This window comes from Centruroides sculpturatus, unplaced genomic scaffold (assembly GCF_000671375.1).
Source record: "Centruroides sculpturatus isolate CEXI.00-Female unplaced genomic scaffold, Cexi_2.0 scaffold312, whole genome shotgun sequence".
NCBI lineage: Eukaryota > Metazoa > Arthropoda > Arachnida > Scorpiones > Buthidae > Centruroides > Centruroides sculpturatus.
The window spans coordinates 300951-323520 of record NW_019384497.1 but is presented as its reverse complement, the minus strand read 5'-3'; the positions used below and the strand labels follow the sequence as shown (position 1 = coordinate 323520).

The 22570-nt window shown below is 27.2% G+C and overlaps 1 protein-coding gene across 1 annotated transcript in view; it reads right to left on the bottom strand.

Annotated features, from left to right (window-relative positions):
* LOC111621965 (dystrophin-like) overlaps positions 1 to 22570 on the bottom strand; it is a 202574-nt gene that overhangs the window by 132444 nt on the left and 47560 nt on the right. The window contains exons 5-6 of the mRNA XM_023364220.1: positions 12942 to 13153; positions 12304 to 12461 (exon numbers count right to left, since the gene is read on the bottom strand). Coding sequence (XP_023219988.1) covers positions 12304 to 12461; positions 12942 to 13153 — 370 coding nt within the window. The remainder of the gene's footprint in view (positions 1 to 12303; positions 12462 to 12941; positions 13154 to 22570) is intronic.

The following is a 22570-nucleotide window of genomic DNA, read 5'->3' as shown; positions in this document are numbered from 1 at the left end:
ATTTATAAATGGCTTTAAAGTATATTTATGGAACTTTACTGTAATTTTATTATTAATTTTTTTTTTCTACTGTTTAGAAGAATTTAAATTTTTCCCAAAATTTAAATTATCTTAAAATAAAAATGTACAATAATTTTGCATTGAGTTATAAAGACTGTAAATTTTTTCATAAATATACAATTATAATTAATATTCAGTTGTCATTTTTACTTTATCTCTAAAATACTTGAATCTTAACTTATTTAAAGAAATTACTTTCAGTTTTTAATTATTATAAATTAAGCATAAAAATCATAAAATTAGTGATTTATAGAAAATTATAAATATTAAAATAGTTTGAAAGTATTCATTGTATTATCTTCAATCAATTTCTTATATTAGCTCTTATTAATTTATTTTCTATGTTTAATATTGCAATTAACAACAGTTTCTTCATTTATGTTTCTCTGTGAAAATAGAATAAATTCATAAATGTATTCAAATCTTATGCAATCAAATTCTTCAAATTCTGATGATGTGTTGCTGTTAATTTGCTTCTTACTTTGTCAAAAGTTCCTTGTCTTGTTTTTTCTATCTTATTGAGAATGGTTAATTTGATATTTGTTTCTCATCTAATCAATAACAACATTTCATTATGATCAAAATTTACTTATAAATTGAGTAAAATTTTTTATCCATATGTTATTTGAAAGAGAACTTACTAATTGTGAGATACTAGAATTCATTCTAAAAAAAAAGATTTTGAACTATTAATTAATGCTTTAAGCTTTAAAAATGCAAGAAAACATCTTTTTTTGCCAGATGAGCAAACTTGAAAGATTTTGCTATCAAGAAAAAATTAATACCAGAAGGTTTAAAAAGTAAAGTTCCTTATTTTATTTCTGCAGACACAATGATAGAATGTACTGTACTTAGCCTATACAGACCTATGTGACCACTTGTTGACATTTCAGACATTGGCTTATGAGACAACAAAGCAGAGAAGATGGAGTGTCTTGACAAAGTGGACAGAAAAAGTGCATGGAATTAATCATTTATTTTTTTGTGGACAAAGAAACTGACACACACAGAAATCTATTACAGGCTTCTGACATTAGTGACAGTACAACATGTCTGTAAATGGTACCAAGAGTTTGTTAATGGGCAAACAAAAATCACCAATGAAAAGAGATGTGGTCAGTCCTCCATGTCCGTCAATGTGGTTGAAGACATTGATGAAGCAATATAAACAGACAGATGTGTGACAGTCACTCATTTGTAAATCATATTCCAGCTGTCCTGAGATATAATTTGAAACACTGTTCAAGAATGTCTTAGATGCAGAAAGGTATACTGTAGGTGGGCTATGCATATTCTCACAGAAGTAAAGAGATATCCCTGATGTTTCTTCAGTGTTACCAAGAAGAAGAAGCTACACTATTGCAGAATATTGTTTTAGGAGATGAGACATGGTCATCTACTATACACACAGAGAGCGAGTTCAGTCTAAGACCTGAAAACATCCACACTCTCCAGTGAAAACAAAGAACAAGACAATCCAGGAACAAGGCAATCATCCAGGAAGCTGATGGCTATGATTTTCTGAAACATGAATGGTGTTATCACGGTTGATTTCACATTTCTCAGTGATAAAGTGAATACTGTTTCATACTAGGATATTCTGAAAATAAAACTAAAATTGCTAACAAGTGCAAAAGACCAGAATTATTGACCAATGGAGTCTGACTTTTTCATGACTAATCTCACAGTGAAGTCAAGCCATGAATCTATTGAGCTCAGTCCTTCCTCAACTGCAGTTCAGCTTTGATCTGGCACTATCAAATTTTTATGTTCTCAAAGATAAAAAAAAAAAGCATCTGAAAGAGAAATACTTTGTAAACAATAAAGTTCAGATGTAATTATATTCCCAGAAAAACCTCTTTCTTCTCTGCTGGATTTTATAGACTCATAACTTGCAATAATAAATTTTTGGCAGATTTAGTGATTATGTGGTAATTATAAAAATCTGAAGCTGTTTAAAAGCCTGTATTTTGATTTTATGGTAATGTGTCATTCATTATGTTAGTTAGTTAAAACTTGAAAAAACCTTACTTGTAAATTTTAAATTAATATTATTTGTGAGAAGAAATTAACAAATAATTTAACAGAAATTTAAAAGCATTACAAAAAGAATTATGTCTTTTAAAATAACAACAATGTATAATCTTATGGTAAAAATAATTTGTGAGACGAGCACTATCTTATGATAAGTGCAATGCAATCAATTCATGGACATATATGTTTTTGGAAACTTAGTCAATATCAAAAATATTATAGTAGCACTTCAATGTTAGTACTTGATTTTCAAATTAAAGTATCTCTTTTTTTTTAGCAAAAAATTCAAAATATTACACAATCTATTATGAGATATGTCAATAATATGAATAGTTTAAAAAAATTAAACAAGAAAATAACAATAAATTTAAAAGTATGGCTTTGAAAAACTGTCACTTTCCCCCCTGTAATCCTAACTTTGTCAGGAATGAAATTGAATATGAATGTTATGTAAATATAAAATAAATACCAACATTTAAAGATAAGAAAAGCACAGAATTGTCAACTGGCCCAAAAAATAAAATAACTCAGCTTTATAAAGTACAAAACTGCATAAAATAAGGAATATGTTTCGGACCTCGTGATATTATTTGATGAATATTTGCTGGTACGTTTGCATTTGCAAAATTATAATATGGAACTTCAATAATATTACTTCGTTTATGGCAGGACATTTTCCGTAACCAATAATATTTACTATTCAATTTCTTCCTAATTTCTCGTGCATTCATCGTGGTTTAAATAATGCTCCAGAACGATATATCTAGTGCTAGTCAGTGTACCCTCCATGAACACCAGAGGTCAACAAGAGTTGTAACTTATGGCATACTACACTATGATGTCAGGAGTTGTCCTGTGTATTTGATTATATACACATAGATGCTCCAGGTCTATATTGCACACAAACATGATTATCAGTTACATAAATACAGAACCTATACTCATGAATAAATACTATAGTGGGTTATTCCATCTTCCAAGTAATCCTCTTGTGAAACCATTGGAGCTGTGCACACCAGTGTTCTGATGTAAGTGGAAGTCTGGACAGAGATAGTTCTGATGTACATAAATTCTTCACATTGGTCTGTGTTGTCGATCCTGATGTTACATTTGCTCTGATGTGTGCTGCTGATGTTGGGCAGTTTCTCATAGCTATCCTTATAATGTGCTAATCTTGGTAGGTGTCTGTACTACATGGCTATCCATAACCTGGTCTGTTGGTGTGGAAATGATCAATTGACTACCATTGCTAACACTAAAACACTGCCATTATGTCATGTCCAATACATGCAACAATTCTCTGATACTGTCACCTAACCATTCAAAAGCCCACTATATCCCATCTCAAATGACTGTAATTGCACAAAAGGAGCATGTATCTCTCTCTGGCAGGACAACTATTTGCATTTCACTGTTACACAAAAGTCACACTACAATCACTAAACCTTGTACCTCATGTCATGTCACAAGCTCATACTCAGCCATCACATTGATTTGAGTGGTATGACATCATGTGATAGCTGACAACCTTGAAATTTTAATTGGAATATCTTCTACCTCCAGTATGGATAAGCTGTATACACATCTACATTTATTTCATCTATCAGTGTTGTAAATAAATTTTTTCCATTAGCATATATAAAATGCAACTGTGGAATGTTTGATTTACTGTAATCTGTTGTTTGGGATTTCACGAATATTTATGCTTCTGTTGATTTTATGATCTTTTTCATTGTAATTGTTCATCTTTGTCATCATATAATAATAAACAATGTGAACAACTACTCACCAAACTGGGATATAGTTAATCCCATACTCTGAACCAATTACGGTGTGTAAATAACAAAAACAAACAAAAACAAAAATTTTTGAACTCCTTGCAAGTTCTTCATCAGGTTTTTTAACAATTCCTCGAGGGTTCTTCTTTTTGGAATAAAATTCAAACAAGAGCTCGAATATAAGTTCGAAAAAATTAAAGCCACATTGCGCCTGCACAAAGAATCGCCCTACTGGGACTCAACAAATGGCTAAATGGTGTTTTCAATCAACTCTTGCCAGGCCATTGACAAAACCATTTCCTCTTTATAATTTATGCACGTAGATGTAAAACTAGATTTAAAAATGTGCACAGCTTCCAACTATCTGAGATGTTCCATGGGAGGCATAGCAAGGACAAGCTTGGCCCAGTTAAACCCAGACTTTAACCTGGTTAGCTTTGCACAGGCACGCCATGGCTTTTATTTTTTCAAACTTATATTTGAACTCTTGTTTGAATTTTATTCCAAAAGAAAGAACCATTGAGGAATTGTTAATAAACCTAATGAAGAACTCAGAAGGAGTTCAAAAATATTTGTTTTTGTTTGTTTTCGTTATCTACACACTGTAATTAATATGTTATTAATAAACAATGTGATAATGATAGAAAAATATATAACATTAATTTAATGTGCATTGCATATATGTTTTCTGTAAACTTTACATAATATTTTTTAATATTTATTTAATTGATAAATATTAGTTTTGAGATGTTTGTAGAGAAGGTTATACACAAACACAAAATTGTGCTTTGTGAATGATTTCAACACGTATCTTAATTTGTAAAATTTAAAAAATTTGAATTAATCTAATTAAATGAGAAAATTGGAAAAAGTAATAACATGTTAGAGCAGTGGTTCTCAATTAGTATGCCAAATAGTGTGTTAAGTATGCCACAAAATAAATTAAAATGATAAATTCTAAGATATAACAAAAGACATAATCAACTAAGTTTGTACCAGCTAGATATCAAAATAGTTTATATGCAGATAGAAATTGTGCTTTATGCATGATTTCAACATAAATATTGAGAATTCATGCACTCACTGATTTTCCTGTATCCTCTTTCTAATTGTTACATTATTTTAAATTCAATGTGCTGTCATTTCTAAGCAGTTCTAAGTATTTAAAACATTAAAAAAAATTAAATATCTCATTCTATCATAAAATGAAGATAAAAATTTTCTTTTACCAATTTTACGGAATATTTATATCATTTTTGCATAGTAAATGTAAATTAGTTTTATAGTGTTAATATCAAAAGTTCTCATGATTTTGAAAGAATATATTACAGCAACTAACTTACTCTTTTAAGTTAGTTTTTATTTAATTTAATATGTAATTTAATGTAAAAAATTTATAATTAGATATCAGTGTTAATGTGAATTAACTGCAACAACTATTAATGATTGTTAAATGATAAACAGGAAAACAATAACTTAAGCAAGTGTATGTGTAACAGAGTATTACCTGGAACGAAAAGAAAGAAAATGCTTGCTCTTTTCATTGCAATTTCAACATTAATTAAAGCATAAGACAAAGTTAGATTAGAAAAAGTCTCAACTCAATATATAATAAATGTTATAAATATAGAAAAATAAAGTTGGAGCTGTTAATAATTTTATGTACTGAATTTAATATAAAACAATTTTTAATCTCTTGGCTAAACAATTATCATCTTTGTTGTAACTATAAAATTAAAGTAAATGATTTATATTTCAGTAATTTTCCTCTACTTGTGAGAATACAATAGGCAATTTATTTTTTATATCATTTATGAATAAAATTCTAGATCTCTTTAAATGCTATAGCCTATACTGATGACAATTATTCAAATCATGCTGTTAAATAATTTTGACAAATGAAAATTATTTAACAGCAATCCAAGCATAATACAACAAAATCTGAATATACTTTGCTCAAAACTTAAGCAGTTGAATCTCTCAATCAATCTTTCTAAAACTGTTACCATGTTCTTTGCTTTGACCAGGACTCAACCTGACCACCTTCTACATTTATACCATGATCTTAATTAGTTAATAGCATAATAACCTTGGGATTTCTTTTGACAATAAATATCATATCAACTACTCAATTAAGGATATGACCATACACAAGGCAAAAACATGGCAAAATGGCTAACAAATTTCCTCAAAAACAGTTTTACATTTTATAATTTTTACCAATTTTCAAATGCTAATTGACTAGTGCTTTTCAATATGGCATCTGCCTCCAATACCCTCAATGGCATAGTCACAAATGAAATATCCAAAACCTATTTCTTACTAAGTGAACTTAACAATCTATCCTATACTAACATTCATGATATAGCTTGTGTCCATTTAGGTTGTCCACATTTTGAAGATAGAGTTGTCTATTTGAACACATTACTTATAAATTTTTTAAAGGGTTTATTCCTTTCTTATATTTTAATTTATGTGTACTGGTACCTAACTTTAACTCTCATAATTTCTCATATTTTATCTCCCCTTATTTCAGGCTTTCAATATCCAAAAAACTATTTTCTTATAGATTCATCAACTCAAGAACATGGAGGATCAATCCTATATAGATCTTAATACTTTTAAAGATCTTTGTTAAAAAATCTAGCAATGAGTTGCATAACTTTCCCAGCTGTTATGAGATTTTATTTTGTAAATAACTTTTATGTTATTAATCATAAATAAAATTGTAGTGGCACCATCTGTTATGAGATTTTGTTATAAAAATATTTTGTTATTAATTATTATAAAATGGTAAAAATTTTCAGACAATGGTGAGTTCTATAAAAAAAATTGTAAATGCTAGTAATGAGTAAAATCTTCATTACGTCCAACATCTCTGGAGATACAACATCCCTCTATCTCCCCATCAACTTTTAACCACCAAAATTTAATAGCATCAACGTCCGTTTGATATGCAAACAATGCAAAATGTTTTTGTATATTTTTATTAATAACTGTTTTTACTTAACATAAATATGTGATGTAATTATAAGTTGTAAAATTTAACACATTATTCCTGATCTGAGATTGCATTCTTTGTTTTGAAGCTTATTTTAAACTTTTTTACATCACATTTCATTTGAACAAAATCAAGTTGAAATGTTTGCAGATAAAATGCACATCAGGCATATTATGCATGCTTTTTAAGTTTTGTAAAGGATATGATGCTATACAAACAGTAAAAAAATACTTGTACCATATATAGGGAGGATGTTTCTAAACTCCAAATGTGTCAAATGTGGTTTTGAAAGTTTGATTTGGGAAACTTTGAACTAAAGGATACAAAACTTATGAACACCAAAAAGCTGTTGAAGAGAAATTGTGGAAAGAAATTGTTAAAGATTTTAATTAAAGATACTATATACTATATAGTATCTTTAATTAAAAATACTAAAGATACTATGTAGATAATGAATAGCAACTTGTGAATTTGCAACAAATCTTTGTATATCACAAACATGTATTGTTGAAACATTACATCCACTTGAAATGGTTGTAAAACATGCTGATGATTGTGTTCTGCATGCAGTTTGTTTTTATCACTTATGAAAAAAGAACTGAATTGAATATAATTTTGTCTGACAAAGGTAGGCAACTGTAAGGTTTTATTTTATATTTAAATTGATACTCATTTTTATCTTAGAAAACTTTTATATGGACGAATGAAAAAATTAAAGTTAAAATAAAAATATTTGTTATTAACCAAAAATTTGATCTAGTGGGTGATGATTGTTCAGTCAAATACCAAGGTACCACTGTATTTGATTAAGGCAATTTTGATATATGCAGTAACATCAGGAAATTTATTAATTGCATTAATCAAGAGATACCTATAGTAGGTAACCTGTATATAGCAGAAACCTGTCTACTATGGAACAGTTGTCAGTCCCTTGGTATTCTGTTGTAGACAGATTTGACTGTAATATAAACAGGATTTTTATATTTTGACTTTGACTGAAAGTAGCTCCTGCTTGATCTTGTAATATTTAATGATAAAATATTATGCCATAACCCTTGAAAGATTTTTGACCTGAAATGTTGGAGCCACTGTATTAAAGAATATAATTGAATAAAAGTAAAAAATTTAAAATATACAGCAAAATTTATTTGTGTCTAACATTTCCAACTATTTTTAATGACCATCTTTAGGTTTTATCACATTTAAATAAGAACAGAATATTAAAAACTGTAAATTACAAATTTGTAATTTACATTTTAATTCTGTTCTTATTATTATTTTTTTCAATTACACTGGTTTCCAAAATTAAGGAAAAATCACAAAAATAGCAAAATTTTGTTCAAAAATAAGCCAATTGCTATGAAATTCAAGTATGTTGTTAAATAAAAGGTGCTGAATAAAACTGCAATATGCAAAATACTAGCACTGCAATCAGAATGCATCTGCATGCGCATAAAAATGCATGTTTAAGAGTAAGACTAGGTTTCAAAGAAATATAGGATAGACAATTCGTCACGATGACTTTCAGACATCATTTGGCAGAAGAACTGCAATGAGGGCCATTGGGAGATTACAGGCAGATCAAAATCAGACAGAGATGGCCAGATGATTAAATGTGAGTCTTTCTGTGGTTCATAGACTTTGGCAACAATTTCAAACCAAAGATTTGGCATCCAGAAGGTTCAGCCAAGAGCTATGTTGAGCCCCGATGACCAATATTTGCAGTTATGCACATGAAAAAGTAGTACCTCAACCCCACTCCAATTTAGGTCTTCTCTTGCTATAGCCACTGGAAGGATGGTGTCAATGTCTACTGTGCACAGGTCTCATGAAGATGGCCTGTACACAAGGAGACCAGCCATTTGTGTGCCACTCACCTCTCATCACAGAAGGGAGCATTTCATATGGGCACATCAACCTGTCCATTGGATTGCAAATCAATGGAGGGCTGTTCTCTTCATGGATGAGAACAAGTTTAGCTTGCAAAGCAATAGCAGATGTTTTTTGATTTGGAGAAAACCTGGAACATGTTATCATCCATCAAACATCTGTGAAAGAGATTCATACAGAGGAGGCAGTGTCTATGTTTGGAATGGTATCTCTTTGGGTGGACGCACAGACCTCCATGTCTTTCCACATGGAACCATGACTGCTCAAGTGTATAGAGATGACATCCTTGATGCCTATGTGTGCCCTTATGCAATGCAATAGACAATAAATTCATCCTACATAATTATAATGCTAAGCCTCACAGGACTAATCTCGAGGAATGTTACCTTCAGCCGCAAACAATTCAGCATATGGAGTGACCAGCTCGATTTCAGGACCTGAGTCCCATCAAGCATGTCTGGGATGCTCTAGGGAGACATATTGCGGTTCTCAATCCTCATCCTCAGACTGTTGCCAGGTTTAGAGCAGCTTTATAAAAACACTTTATAAGCTTTATGGCTCTCACTTCCTACTGACCTCACAGACCACATAATTGATAGCATCACACATCACTATATGTGCTGTATTGCTCTCAGGGTGATTACACTTCATATTGAAAATACTGTGGCCGTACGCCTTATTTTGTATATGTTATTCTTAGTATTCCATTTGTTTCCCTTTTCTCTTTGTTAGTTCCTTTGTCTATAGTCTTCCAGAAACTTCTTCCCTAACCCTTTCCTGTTAAGGTGGTGGTGACCTATTTTCAAGACAAAGGAAAGGCAGTAGCCTGAGGGCTAAAGGTAAAACAAGACCTCACTTTTTGCTTGGACATTGGAGAGATAAGACGTGTTGTAAGAACCTCCAGTTTGTTCTGCTATCGACAGAAGAAGGAAAAAGACAATAAACCGAAGTGAATATTCGAGAGGAGCTAGAAGCATATCTTGATATAAGAATATTCGAGAGCTTATTTTGAGAGTCTGATAGAGTTAGCCGATCAACTATTTCTCCAAGATTATATAATTCCGATATCACCACCATCAATCCAAGACTGTCGGCACTTTGGTTACCCATTCTTTTCTATCAAATATCCATCTATCCTATTGCCTATCTTTTCTTCATCCCTTTTAGTATAAGTAGCTTTAAGCATTTAGTTATAGTTCCCTTTTGTTTGTACCGCGGTGAATACTTTTGTCGCAAGATTTTAATTAACTGCTGAAATTGTCTATAAAAGACCAAATGAGGAGTGTCGGAATATAAACGAATCCTGAAAAGGAAAATAAACACTGGTGAAGAAACAAAACATCTATTTGTATTGTTTACGTATCCTCTAGTTGAAAATACACTCACCACGTGCGTATCTTACAATACTTTTCCTATACCAAACTGACACATCAAATTTGTCAATTTCATACATGTGCTAATTACTTTAACATCATAATTGTCCTGTAATTTGTTTTCATGTTACAGCTTACTATGTGTTGTATACTTTTTCTCAGGTTCATTAAAATCAGCATGTAACTTTTTGAGTTATTGCAATTTTTACTGGAACCCAGTGTATATCTTATTTTATATTATTATTTTTTGTCTTTATACTTTGATGTCTTTAGTTTACAGCAAATACAATAATACAATAACTGTTAGAATAAACTTTAAGTTTCAAATAGAATTTAAAATGTATTCTAGAAATAAAGACATTCACATAATAAAGATGAGAGAATTTTTATTTTTGTAATTTTTGAATTATCTAATTTATGTTTGTATGCTGACATTATGATTATTAGATGAGAATAACACAAAGTAGTTAAGAAATAGAAATGCATGATATAAAAATGTATGAGAAGTTAGATAAATGTTACATTAAAGACAATGCAACAGAAACTATATTAATTAAGAAGGAAACATGAGAAAATATATATAATTATCTACAAACAAAATAAATTTAATAATAATCTGAATTGTATATACATACATACAGGATGTCCACTTAAACATCTTTTCCAGCTTTGCACAAGAGTATGCATGTGGTGCATTCTTGTTCCAGTGATAACATAACTGACTTAAATACCCAGGGTCTGACTTCTACCCAGGCTCAAAAGATTAATTCATTAAAAAATGCCATGATAATATATTAATGCATTCAGTATAATAAAATAAATCATTCAATAAAAGGGGCATGTGGCAATGCAACTTCAAAGGTTTGGTACCAACATGATGGTATGCCAGCTCATTCCCAGATAGATATACACATTAGTGGTTCACAGAGTGGTTTGGCAATTTTGTGTAGATCAAAATAGTCCTGTTCTGTGACTATGATGTTCCCCAAACTTGGATTTTTTCTTCCAGCAGCTTGCAGAGTAGTTTGGCAACCTTTTTTCTTTGAAGACTCATTTAATAAGTTTGTAGAAATTTCACCAGTATAACAGAAATGAAAACTTTGAATTTTCAAATGGACTCACTATTTATAAAAATGCAAAAGAATTCTATCAATAGCTAAATATCTATGTAAATTTAATTGCACTCAAATCACATGATTATATCTTGTTTTGTTGGGTATTTGAATTAAGTAATAAGATTAGGCCTCTATAAAAATGCTAAAATGTAAGCAGACTAACTTTGCAGATTTTTATAAAAAAACAATAACTATCTGGATTCTAATGCCATTTGTTGATAAAAATGCAAGTCAAATTATTGAGAAGGCTTATAAAATACAAAAGAAAATAATTTAACAAGATCTTGTTGCTTATAGGTTACATTTATCATTTACTAATAAAGCTAGATACAATGTTGTTTTTTCAAGTAAATAACTTTATATCCAACTTTATTAATAAATTAAAAAGTGATTTTACAGTCAGCTTTTAAACAATAAATTATATATTTTTTGGATATGAAATCTAAAATAAATTATAATCAAAGAAAAACGAATCAGATATAACTAAAACAGTCCAATATACAGTGTATTAAAAATATCAATTGTGAATTACCAGAATAACAAATTCAGTGATTCAGAACATGCTGCATATGGATTCACTCTATATTAAAATTAACATGAAAGCTCCTAATAAAGTCCTTTATTAAAAGTTTTCAGTAAGAATCAAATTCAAATGAACATTAAGAAAGTCCTGAATTTGAATATTAATGATTAAACTATTGTTTAACATAACAGTTCTGTACTTGTATAATAACAAAATTTTATGCAAACTCAATAGAAATATTTGAATTTTTTAATTTTAAATATTTTTATATAATTTATACTTACATTTTCAATAATTAGATAATAATTATTTAAAATATTTAAAGTTTTGGGTTTATAAATTAAAAAATTCTTACTCTTACATAAGATAAAAGTAATCCAAGATTCTCTAAATAATTGTTGTTATAACTTAATTTCTTGATATCATCAAAAATAATTATTTTTCTCTAAAATAGTCTTAAAAAATTTATATTATTGAATACATTAAAAAATCAATAAAAATTAAATTATAAATAAATATAAGATCATACCTAATACTTAATTCTGTATATCTCTGATTAATGCGTCCTAACTTCTGATAAGTGAATCTTTTGAAAACATCATGAGGACAATCAGCAGCAATTTTATGAGCCATTCGAGCAACACTATCAATGGCTGCCTTCCATTGACCAATTTCAACTTGCAATAGCTAAAAATCATGAATATAAAACTATTGTTAAAATAAATAAATACAGTCAATGAATATATCATAACTAGCAGACTATACTGCTGATTAGAAAAACTTTTTTTTAGAAATTTATGAAGAAACTTAAAACATATAATTTAATGCTATATAATATTTAATGATTACTTAAGGAAAATTATAGCTGTAATGTCAGAACACAAACTGAATAATCAATAAATGAACTGGATAACTTGAACAATTTGTTAATTATAAGCTCAATGAAAGTAAATTACAAATACATTTATATTTAACTTAACTTTTAGCAAAAACCTTTTTAGTCCAGAAAAATTAAACTAAATTATTCATCTAATAAAAATTTATACTAAAAACAAACATATCATTTTTAATTTACATTTATATAATTTATACTTACATTTTCAATAATTAGATAATAATTATTTAAAATATTTAAAGTTTTGGGTTTATAAATTAAAAAATTCTTACTCTTTGTTCTTTAAGTTGTGCTTCTAAAACATCCAAAGTTTGTCCTACAGGAGGTAATCTTTCCAATCTAATTTCTGCACGTCCTAACCAGGATTCAACTTCTCTTCTTCGTTCATCAAAGCTTCTTCGATCAGAGAGCATGCCTTCTAATTGTCGTTTACGTTGCATTGCCTGTTCCTTCACGTCTTCCCAATCTTGGTACAGCTGAGTGACTAATATCAAAAATTATATTTGTAATAATATTATATTAAATTATTATAAAAAATAAATTCATTATATGACAAATCTGATTTATCATATAATTAATTTATATTTACATTTTTATGTTTAAAATATAAAAATTATCTATGAAACTATCATACTATGCTAAACTTTTTTCAATAACCACAGAGAGGACTTTTGTTTATATAATAATTCCCATTTAATAATGTAAACAAAAGACCAAAGTTCTAAGTCTATCCATGGCGATTATGCTGAATATACACTAAATGTACATTATTAATGTTTTTATCATATACAAAAATTTACAAGTGATTTTCAATAGTAAGAAATAATGATTCCAAATTTAATTTTAAAACAATGTCAAACCATTTTTAAGGAATTCAGACAATTTTTTACATTGAAAGTTTTTTGGTATGTGCTATTCCAAAAACACTGATGATTGGTTTTGGTGTAAAATTATTTATACCAAAAATTTTAGACTTCTTGATGAATGTTTAATGTTCTAAAAAGATTACTCATCATATACGTCAATATTTTTTCAGCATTAGAAATATTGAATACATTAGTGTGACATTAGTTATTTTCAAAAAACTTTTATATATTTATTTTTATAATGATAAATATAATTATAAATATTGATATGCTAACTACTTTTATAAAGTATAAAAAAATTATAGATTCCTAAAAGTAAATATGAAAAATATTTAAATGAAAATATTTTGGAAGGGATAGAAAAGAAAAATAAGAACATGTATATTTTTTCTTTTAAAAACTAGATTACCATATTTTTTTGTGTATAACCTGTGGCAGCATGTATCCTGCAGAAAGTTTGCTAGAACAACAAAAACCCTCACATAATCTACCTCATTGTATATCCTTGAATGAATATTATGGAAGTAGTTGTTCTACAGATGCAAATTTGTAACTGCAACAGCATATAACCCTAACTCTTTCAAATCCTCATTGAAACCCACATGTTACAGGCATAAAAATACAGCATATTACAGAGTGATCCAATTTAATTAATCCACTGAAATAACTACAAAAACTTATTAAACTGAAAATGTTAGACTTCAAAGGAGTCACAAGATGGAACTATTAGTTCCATCATAGATGGCACTACAATTTGTGAAAAATGGGTCAACTTCATTTTCTTAAACGGAAACCCACTTTTTTACAATATATTATCAAAAACAAAAACTTTTATCTAAAATTTTTTTCAAAAGATGGCCTTATCAGAAGTTATGAGTATTTGAAGTTTTACACAGATGCTACTTAGTGCTTGCATGGCTATCTACGAAGTGCATTGAAAAAAAAAAAAACAAAATGCTTAAAAATTCATTAGGAAAATGCTATTATTTGGTGGAATCAAAATCAATGTCTTCTTTTTACCAAAAGTGTGATGGCTTAATATGCTGTGGCACTAATTTTTGTATCAATTCATTATTTTAAGAAAATAATAATTCCACCAAATAACAGTTTCTATTAATTGTTTTAGCATTTTCTTCATTTTTTCAATGAACTTCATAGATAGCCATGGATTCATGCAAGAACCAGGTAAGCAGCTGAGTAAAACTCCAAATGCTCCTAACTTCTGATAAGTGAATCTTTTGAAAACATGTCTTAGATAATGTGCAATAAAAAATGGGGTTTCAATTTAAAAAGAAGTTGACCTGTTTTTCACCAATTGTAGCACTATCTATGATAAAACTGATAGACTTCAAAGGAATCACAAGACGGGCTAACATTTTCAGTTTAATGAACTTTTTGTAAAATGTGTATTTTTCAAGTTACTTCAGAGGCTTGATTAAAATGGACAATCCTCATAAACACCTCAAATATTTAATGCATTAAGCAAAAACATGCTAATCACATGAATATTTCTAAAAGCCATCATTATTACTTTAAAAATATATTCTCTTTCATATTTTAATTTATTTTTTCCAAAAATGTTTATTAATCTAGGATAATAATTATATGTAATTTTTTAAGTACAATTATTATACAATTATTAATTTGTAAAAAATTAAAGTAAGTTCATAATTAAATTATCATATTCAATTACCAAAATAAAAGTAATAGTAAAATAGAATTATTTGGTACAGACAAATTACCTGTTTATTCATCACATTTTATGTAATGATTTCTTTTATATAAATGCATTTTGAATAATCAATAAATTAATTGTATAAATTGAATAAGTTTTGTAAATAATAAGTTTATTTAAAAGTAACAAACAGTAAATTAGCCACAATACATATATCCTTTGTAAAAAAGATAAGGAATTTAAAATACAAAAAACTTCTTAACAAATAAAAATATAAAAACTGAAGTTTTATCACAGAAGTAAAATTTTCATGTGAAAAATATTTTTCAGTTCTATTCTGAGAACAACTAAATTTTAACTCAAGTAAATGTTTTTCATAAATAAATAAAGTATATATAATTTAAAATACATGCACTCCTTACAGAGATTTTAAATTAATCTTTCTGAACCTAAAAAAACACCTATTGCACTAAATCTAAAAATTTTTTATAACATAACAGTTTACAATTATTTTTATGATACTCTAATGATTCAAAAAAATTTTAAGAATATAATGTTAGAATCTAGTTATTCTAGAATCTGATCCATATTTTAAGATATACAGTAGAACCTTATCTAAGGTAACAAGGACCAACGCTACCTCAAAGAACTGAAAACTCAGATAAAATGGATGGCCAAAATTATAATTAGAAAAAATTTATACTGCATCACTTTTAAGCTTCTTTTTCTATATTCAATTTAATCATATATAAGGACAACATTTTTTACATCATTTATTATACAGCAAACATGTACAATAATTTTTAAAATAAAAATGCATACTATTGTAGTTGCATTTTAATGTGAATGACTTGTCTCATACTGAAGTTAAGTAAAAGGTAACAGAAATAAATCATTTTGAAATATACATTAACAATATTTTAAACTTTCTTAAATACTGTCANCATCTCTGCGCCGTCGGAGATATACTGAAGCAAGTAGAATGGCGGGATAAAGTGGCTTGTCTGTCTGCTCCCCGTGTAATGGGAATTGGCTCAATATCAGAGACCCATTCGGATTAGCTTATAAAAACAAACAAACAAACAAAAATAGTCCAAGGATAAATAACGACTTTGAATCTATACCAGACTAACTTTAGGCGAACGAATTAGAATCAGTACTGTACATGATAGTAATATAATTAAAATTTAAAATTTCCTATTGAATTTTATAACTATTCAAATATGGGAAATGATCTATTAATCAGATATAAATTAAAAAGCTACATAACAATACGTATATTATTTTACATATATGAACAAAATTAGAGAAACATATATTTATTTTTTACATAAAATATTTGACAAATCATAACAGTGAAAATTGATTAATTGATAAGAATGATTTCAGAGATGATACATTTTTCTTAATAAACTGATAAAAATAGAACTAATTTCTTGTGTTATTAATCATTTTGTATATTCAAAAAATAAACAAAAACAAACAAACTCATCTTTATATAGTTTGGTAAAAGTATTATCAAAATTATTTAAACTATTTCAATAATAAAATTGAACGAACGAATTAAACGATTATTTTATAGTTCAAATAGAATTATAAAAAGTTTTTTTGTAAACAAATTTATAAACTTTTATTTCAAAAAAGACATTTAACTAAATTTATTTTACAAAGAATGGCTGACTTCCAAAACTATATTTTTACTGACGATGGTCTGAAAATCATTCAAGGACTAATAGTAACTTATATAAAGTTCAAAAACGTCATGGGAAAGTTCTCTATATACTTTCGAAAACGTGAAAAGAATATCATTTGGAAAAGTCTAAAGATTAAGTCAATAAGTTCTTTTTTACATTTTCTCCACGTTTAAGATTTTTTTATGATTATTGTATTTTGAACAAATTGCTCAAATACTATGCGCCATTTCTCCCCCAAATAGTATACGATCATATAATATTCGCGATATAATGCGATCATAAGTATATTTCATATGTATATTTTTATTTTATTCATTAAGTAATGCATATTATTATTTATTTGTAACATTCTACAAATGAAAGATTTGTGAAATTTTCTGTAAAATTTTTATTTCCAAACGAGTTGTCAGCAAGAATTACATTTAATCACTTGTAAAATTATTGGCATTTCTCAATTAGTAATTATGTAAATTCGCGATATTATCTTCGTTGAAGTTTCTTATTAAATCTCAGTTTTCGATATTAAATGATTCTTTTCCCCGGTTCCCGCAATTTTACATTGCTGTCATAACAAACTTTATTAGTTTATAATCGTTGTTTCAATTTAAATTCACAGAATAGTTTCGTGTATTTTAAATTTAAAGAAACGCGCTGTCAGTAATCTTTATTTATTCTTCTAAAGAACATAGAACTAGCGCATGCCTGAAACAACTTATTTAATTTTTTTCCAACGATGATATTCATTTCGATGAATGTATATAATCATTAAAAAAATGTAAATAAAGTTGTCTGAGGTCATGCGCTGGTTCTTTCTTTAGGAGAATAAATATAGTTTTGTAGAATTACGATTAATTACTATTACATTGTTCGTCACTTTTCATTACCATCAGAACCAAATCGCAATTCTCACATTATTATTTTTTCCCTAATCCTTCTTGAAAATCTTTCCGTTATTATTTAAAAAAAATTAATAATTATCTTTCCACGAAATTCTTGATGAAGATTAGAAAACAAAATCGTTTGCTAATAATAACTGACACTACAATTAGGACACATTACGATGTAATATGCAAATTTTAATATCGTAAAATATTTTACTGTACTAAGAAAAGTACAAAGAGTATTCTGAAAAGAAAGAAAATGTTCTGACAAATGAACAATTTGCTTAAACCAGTAAAATGAGTTTTGTTACATTAAGTATAATTATTTTAATACGTTCCATCTATCTTTGAAATACCGATTCAAGCACATTTTTAAATTCTAAAGATATCAATATTTAAAGATAACTTTTGTTCAGATTATAAACTGATTGCAATCATTACCATCGGAGTTGCAAGTTATTAGCTCAATTTTCGTCAAACGTAAGTTATTTGAAAAAAAATGAAGCAAACGAATCATTGTATGTTTGTTCTTTGCTTTCTTTATCAAATAAAGAAATATCATATTCAGTAAAACCTGTTCAAAACGGAACCTAAACGGGACGAATTCTTCGAAACGTAGTTATTTTTTTGTTTAAAACGGAAACTTGACAAACCGAGAAAATATTCTATACCGTGCGAGTCTGTTTACACAGGTTTTACCGTACAGTATTAAAAAAAAAAACTTATTACGTAAGTAAGATAAGTGGTGAATGATTTCAACTTCGTTTCTTCAAGTAGGCTATACTGTATCATATCATATAGGCTATATTATGTTCTATACGCAGACTAGTTCATTTTCGTAATGGCAAAAATAAAAGAATAAAGAAAGAATAAAAAGATTTTAAGAAATACCAAATTGTCTTATTTGCAGGAGTAAAACAATTTGTTTCGTAAAAAAAATTTTCGGGATCGGCAATTTCATTTTTAATTCAACCCTGTTATACGACAGATAGAATTAATAATTTTACATTTAGACATTTTATAGGATCAACGATCTCACACAGCATTATAAAATCTAAACAGTTTTTAATTATACAATACTCAGTACACCAATAATTTTGAATGTGATGCTGAAAAATTAATCACGATAGTTTTAATCGGTATTTACTAGCTGTCTCCAACTAAATAAATAGATATTCGAAATCAGATAATACATTATTGAATGTTTTTTCTAAAAGTTTTAATTAAACATTTATAAATATTATAATAATATTTTATTCAACTATTTTATAAAAGAAATAAGAATTTTCTTAATTTATACCAATATATTTTCATAATTTGTACGTAATTTATTATTATTTTTTCCTATCTCATTTATTTTTTTATGATAAAATATCGTACGAAAATATAATATTTAATAATTAAATTTTAATATACAGTAAATTATAACAATTTCTATAAAGATTAAAATATTTCTTACATAACGAAATTTATTTTATCTCAATATAAATGCTTGCTAAATACTATTTTTGTACACCAATTTAAAAAAATGACTGATTTACGAGAGTACTTTCTTCGCAATGTGAAGGAATGTAGTTTGAACCTTTTCTAAAGAAATGTTTCCATCAAAAAATCAATTGAGGTCCGAATTTTTTTCTCTTTTTATATAAAGAGTGTCTGTCCGTTTTCATTCGGAAATAAAAGTTATAGAATATCGAATTGTTTGCAACAAGCTAGAGTTACAATCTTCTGTATAAGGTAAAAAATAAAATCAATTATTTACATCTTTCATGTATGAAAAAGTAAAATTTAAAACAGAAATAGAGATCAAATAGTTTAAAAACTTGAATATGTAAACTAAATAAAGTTTAATTTTGAATATGTCAACTTTGTGCTAAAACTGTAATAAGCATTTTGAATTAGAATCAAATTTGCTTACAAAATGTATTTAATAGTTATTCCTACCTATAAACATAACCACCGTAGTTTAGTCTATATTTAATGACTTTGTAATACAATCCATTTTTACGACATATTTATCACGTTCTATTACTATAATATAAAAGTGTAGTTTAAAAAATTGACACGATAAAGTTTTTTCATTCGTCTTTTTAATTCAGAAAGGAAATATCAAGAAAACACATCTTTAAATTTATGTTTTCATTCACTCCACGACACGACTTTTCCATCTGCTATTATTCTACTATTATCCGTAGAGAGGATCAAATAAACGAGATTTCACAAAGTCAACTGATGTCGTAAAAACGCTTAAGCACATCACATAAAAATGAGATCAAATCTCTATTAATAGACTTTAGAATGACATACAAAATAAATAGCAATCCACTTTAATGAATGATATTTAGAAATGCAAAATCTGAATATGAATGAATATATATTTTAAATTACAATTGTTTATTGCGGTTATACATTATATTCATCGAAATATTTAAAACTGTCGCTTATCTTCAATTCTTATGACAACAGTTTTACATTTTGAATTTAATTATATTTCGATAGTAAGTATAGCCAATAAATTGTTCTGTTCATAGAATTCAATGATAGATTGTATCATTGAATTTTATGATCAATTGACAGTTTCTCGGTTTCTACCATGAGAAGAGAAAAATACGAGTCACTAAAATAAAAGCCAATCTTATATCGGCAGATAAAAATCGTGGAATAGAATAGTAAGACATTGGTGATTACCTACAACTGGTGACAAAATAATATCTGTCAGGAAAAAATATCCATGAAATAAATGTGAAAACAGAAAGTATCCAATTTTAACTATGAATTTTGCATTTAAATAAAGAATATCAATGATAATAAATTTCCAAATCAAGAATATTACAAAACATAATGTTATAAAATACATATTAACGCTATGCATATACTTATAACTATAACATCAAGTAAAAATCGATAAGAGTAATTATTAACAGAACAAAATTCTTGTATATATAATAACTTTCATATTTAATTAATTTTTGGAAAGTATTTGTAATAACTTTTAATTAGGCGTAAATATTCATGTGAAATGACATTTCGAGATTTTCTGCATAAAAGAATATGTTGTAAAACGTATTAAATAACGCAAAACTAGTTTTTACATTAAACTGATTATAAGATATTGAAACTTTGAAAAAAGTACACGTTTAACAGAATTATTTTTTAAAAAATATATTAAATATTAAATTATTTAAAGCAGATATTGATTTAAAAAGTTATAATGAGCCTAAATGTAGTTAATCAAATTACAGTATAACAAAATATTATGCACAATTTTTCATTTTATCAATGCTTCGTGATATCAATCATGTTTCTTTAACAACGTATTGACAATTATCCTTATTGAATTGAATTGAATTCAATAACACGAATTAATTTGACTGACTAACATATCTTTACGAAGATATGTTAGTCAGTCAAATTAATTCAATAAGTGAACACTCAAAAATGACTAATGCCACAAAACTTATTAAAACAAAATTCCAAGTTAATTATCTTTGAAACTATTATTATTTATAAAATGAAAGTTCAAAATCTCGAAGTTTACAATAAAACTTCATATTGCATTTTTAGGCCAACAAGGAAAGTGCATTACGTAGAGTTAAAGATATATTAATAGAATCATTAAAATGTATTAATGTACTGTACAAGACTTAAAAAATATAGGTCTAACCAAAGTTAAAACTGAACAAACAGGAAAGCATGAAAAATGTGAAAGTATCCACATCGGAAAAAAAAAGATAACAACTAGCATATAAGAATAAACCAGGAAAAAAGTAACATTTAAAGAAAAGAAAACCAAAGTAAAAAGAACTTAGATATTCGGGAAGAATTCCATACATTTCCAGATAAAACTTTTAATGGTTAAATTAAAATCTTTATTTTATATTTTTATCTTTTGCACACGAAGCCATTGACAAATGTCAGAATATGAATTAATAATTTAATTTTCTAGAATATATTAAAACTTTTAATAATATAAAAAAATTATACGATTTCGTTTGTCGTTATTGTATTAGTATATTTTATAGTAATAAGAGGTATATTTATAAAAATATTTTAAAAAATAATTTCTTCAAAATAGCTCATTTTAATTATTTTATGAATTGGATGGCAATACTGTTAAAAAAAGGATCTAACGTATAGCAGAAAGGGATAGCGATAGAATATGACATGAATCTCAATTATTTTTATGAGTAGTTAACAAATACTCATTTACATTCATGTATAAATTGATCCTTATTATGTAATAAATTTGTGAACAGAAAAAATATTTAGCCTACAGTCTCTGTATGAACCACTAAGTGACAGTTTGTACAAATAGTAATATGCTAACGCAGAACAATAATGTAATTATTAAAATTGATCATATTTAAAGCAGAGAAGGACAATTTCAAAACAATGAACCATTCCATCAAAAATTGAAATAATCGTCTAAGTTTTTAATATTAATAAATAAAAATAAATTTTCTCAAATGCATTAAAATTAACTTTTTTTTTTTTTTTTTTTAAATAAAGAGAGAAACAAATACAATATGATACATTTGTATTTGATGTTGCTCAAATACAACTTAAATCATAATCTGGCAATACATTATCAATTAATTTTGAAAATATTAGACATTTTGTTATAATAGTATTAAAAGTAAAGTTAAATTATAAATTATGAATAAGTAAATTATTTTAAGAACGATGCATTTCATATCATTAAATATCAAGATTTCATATATTTTTCTTTTGCTTTCTGGCATGAGAAAATCAGAGCAAATTTTAAAATATATTTGTGGAATTAAG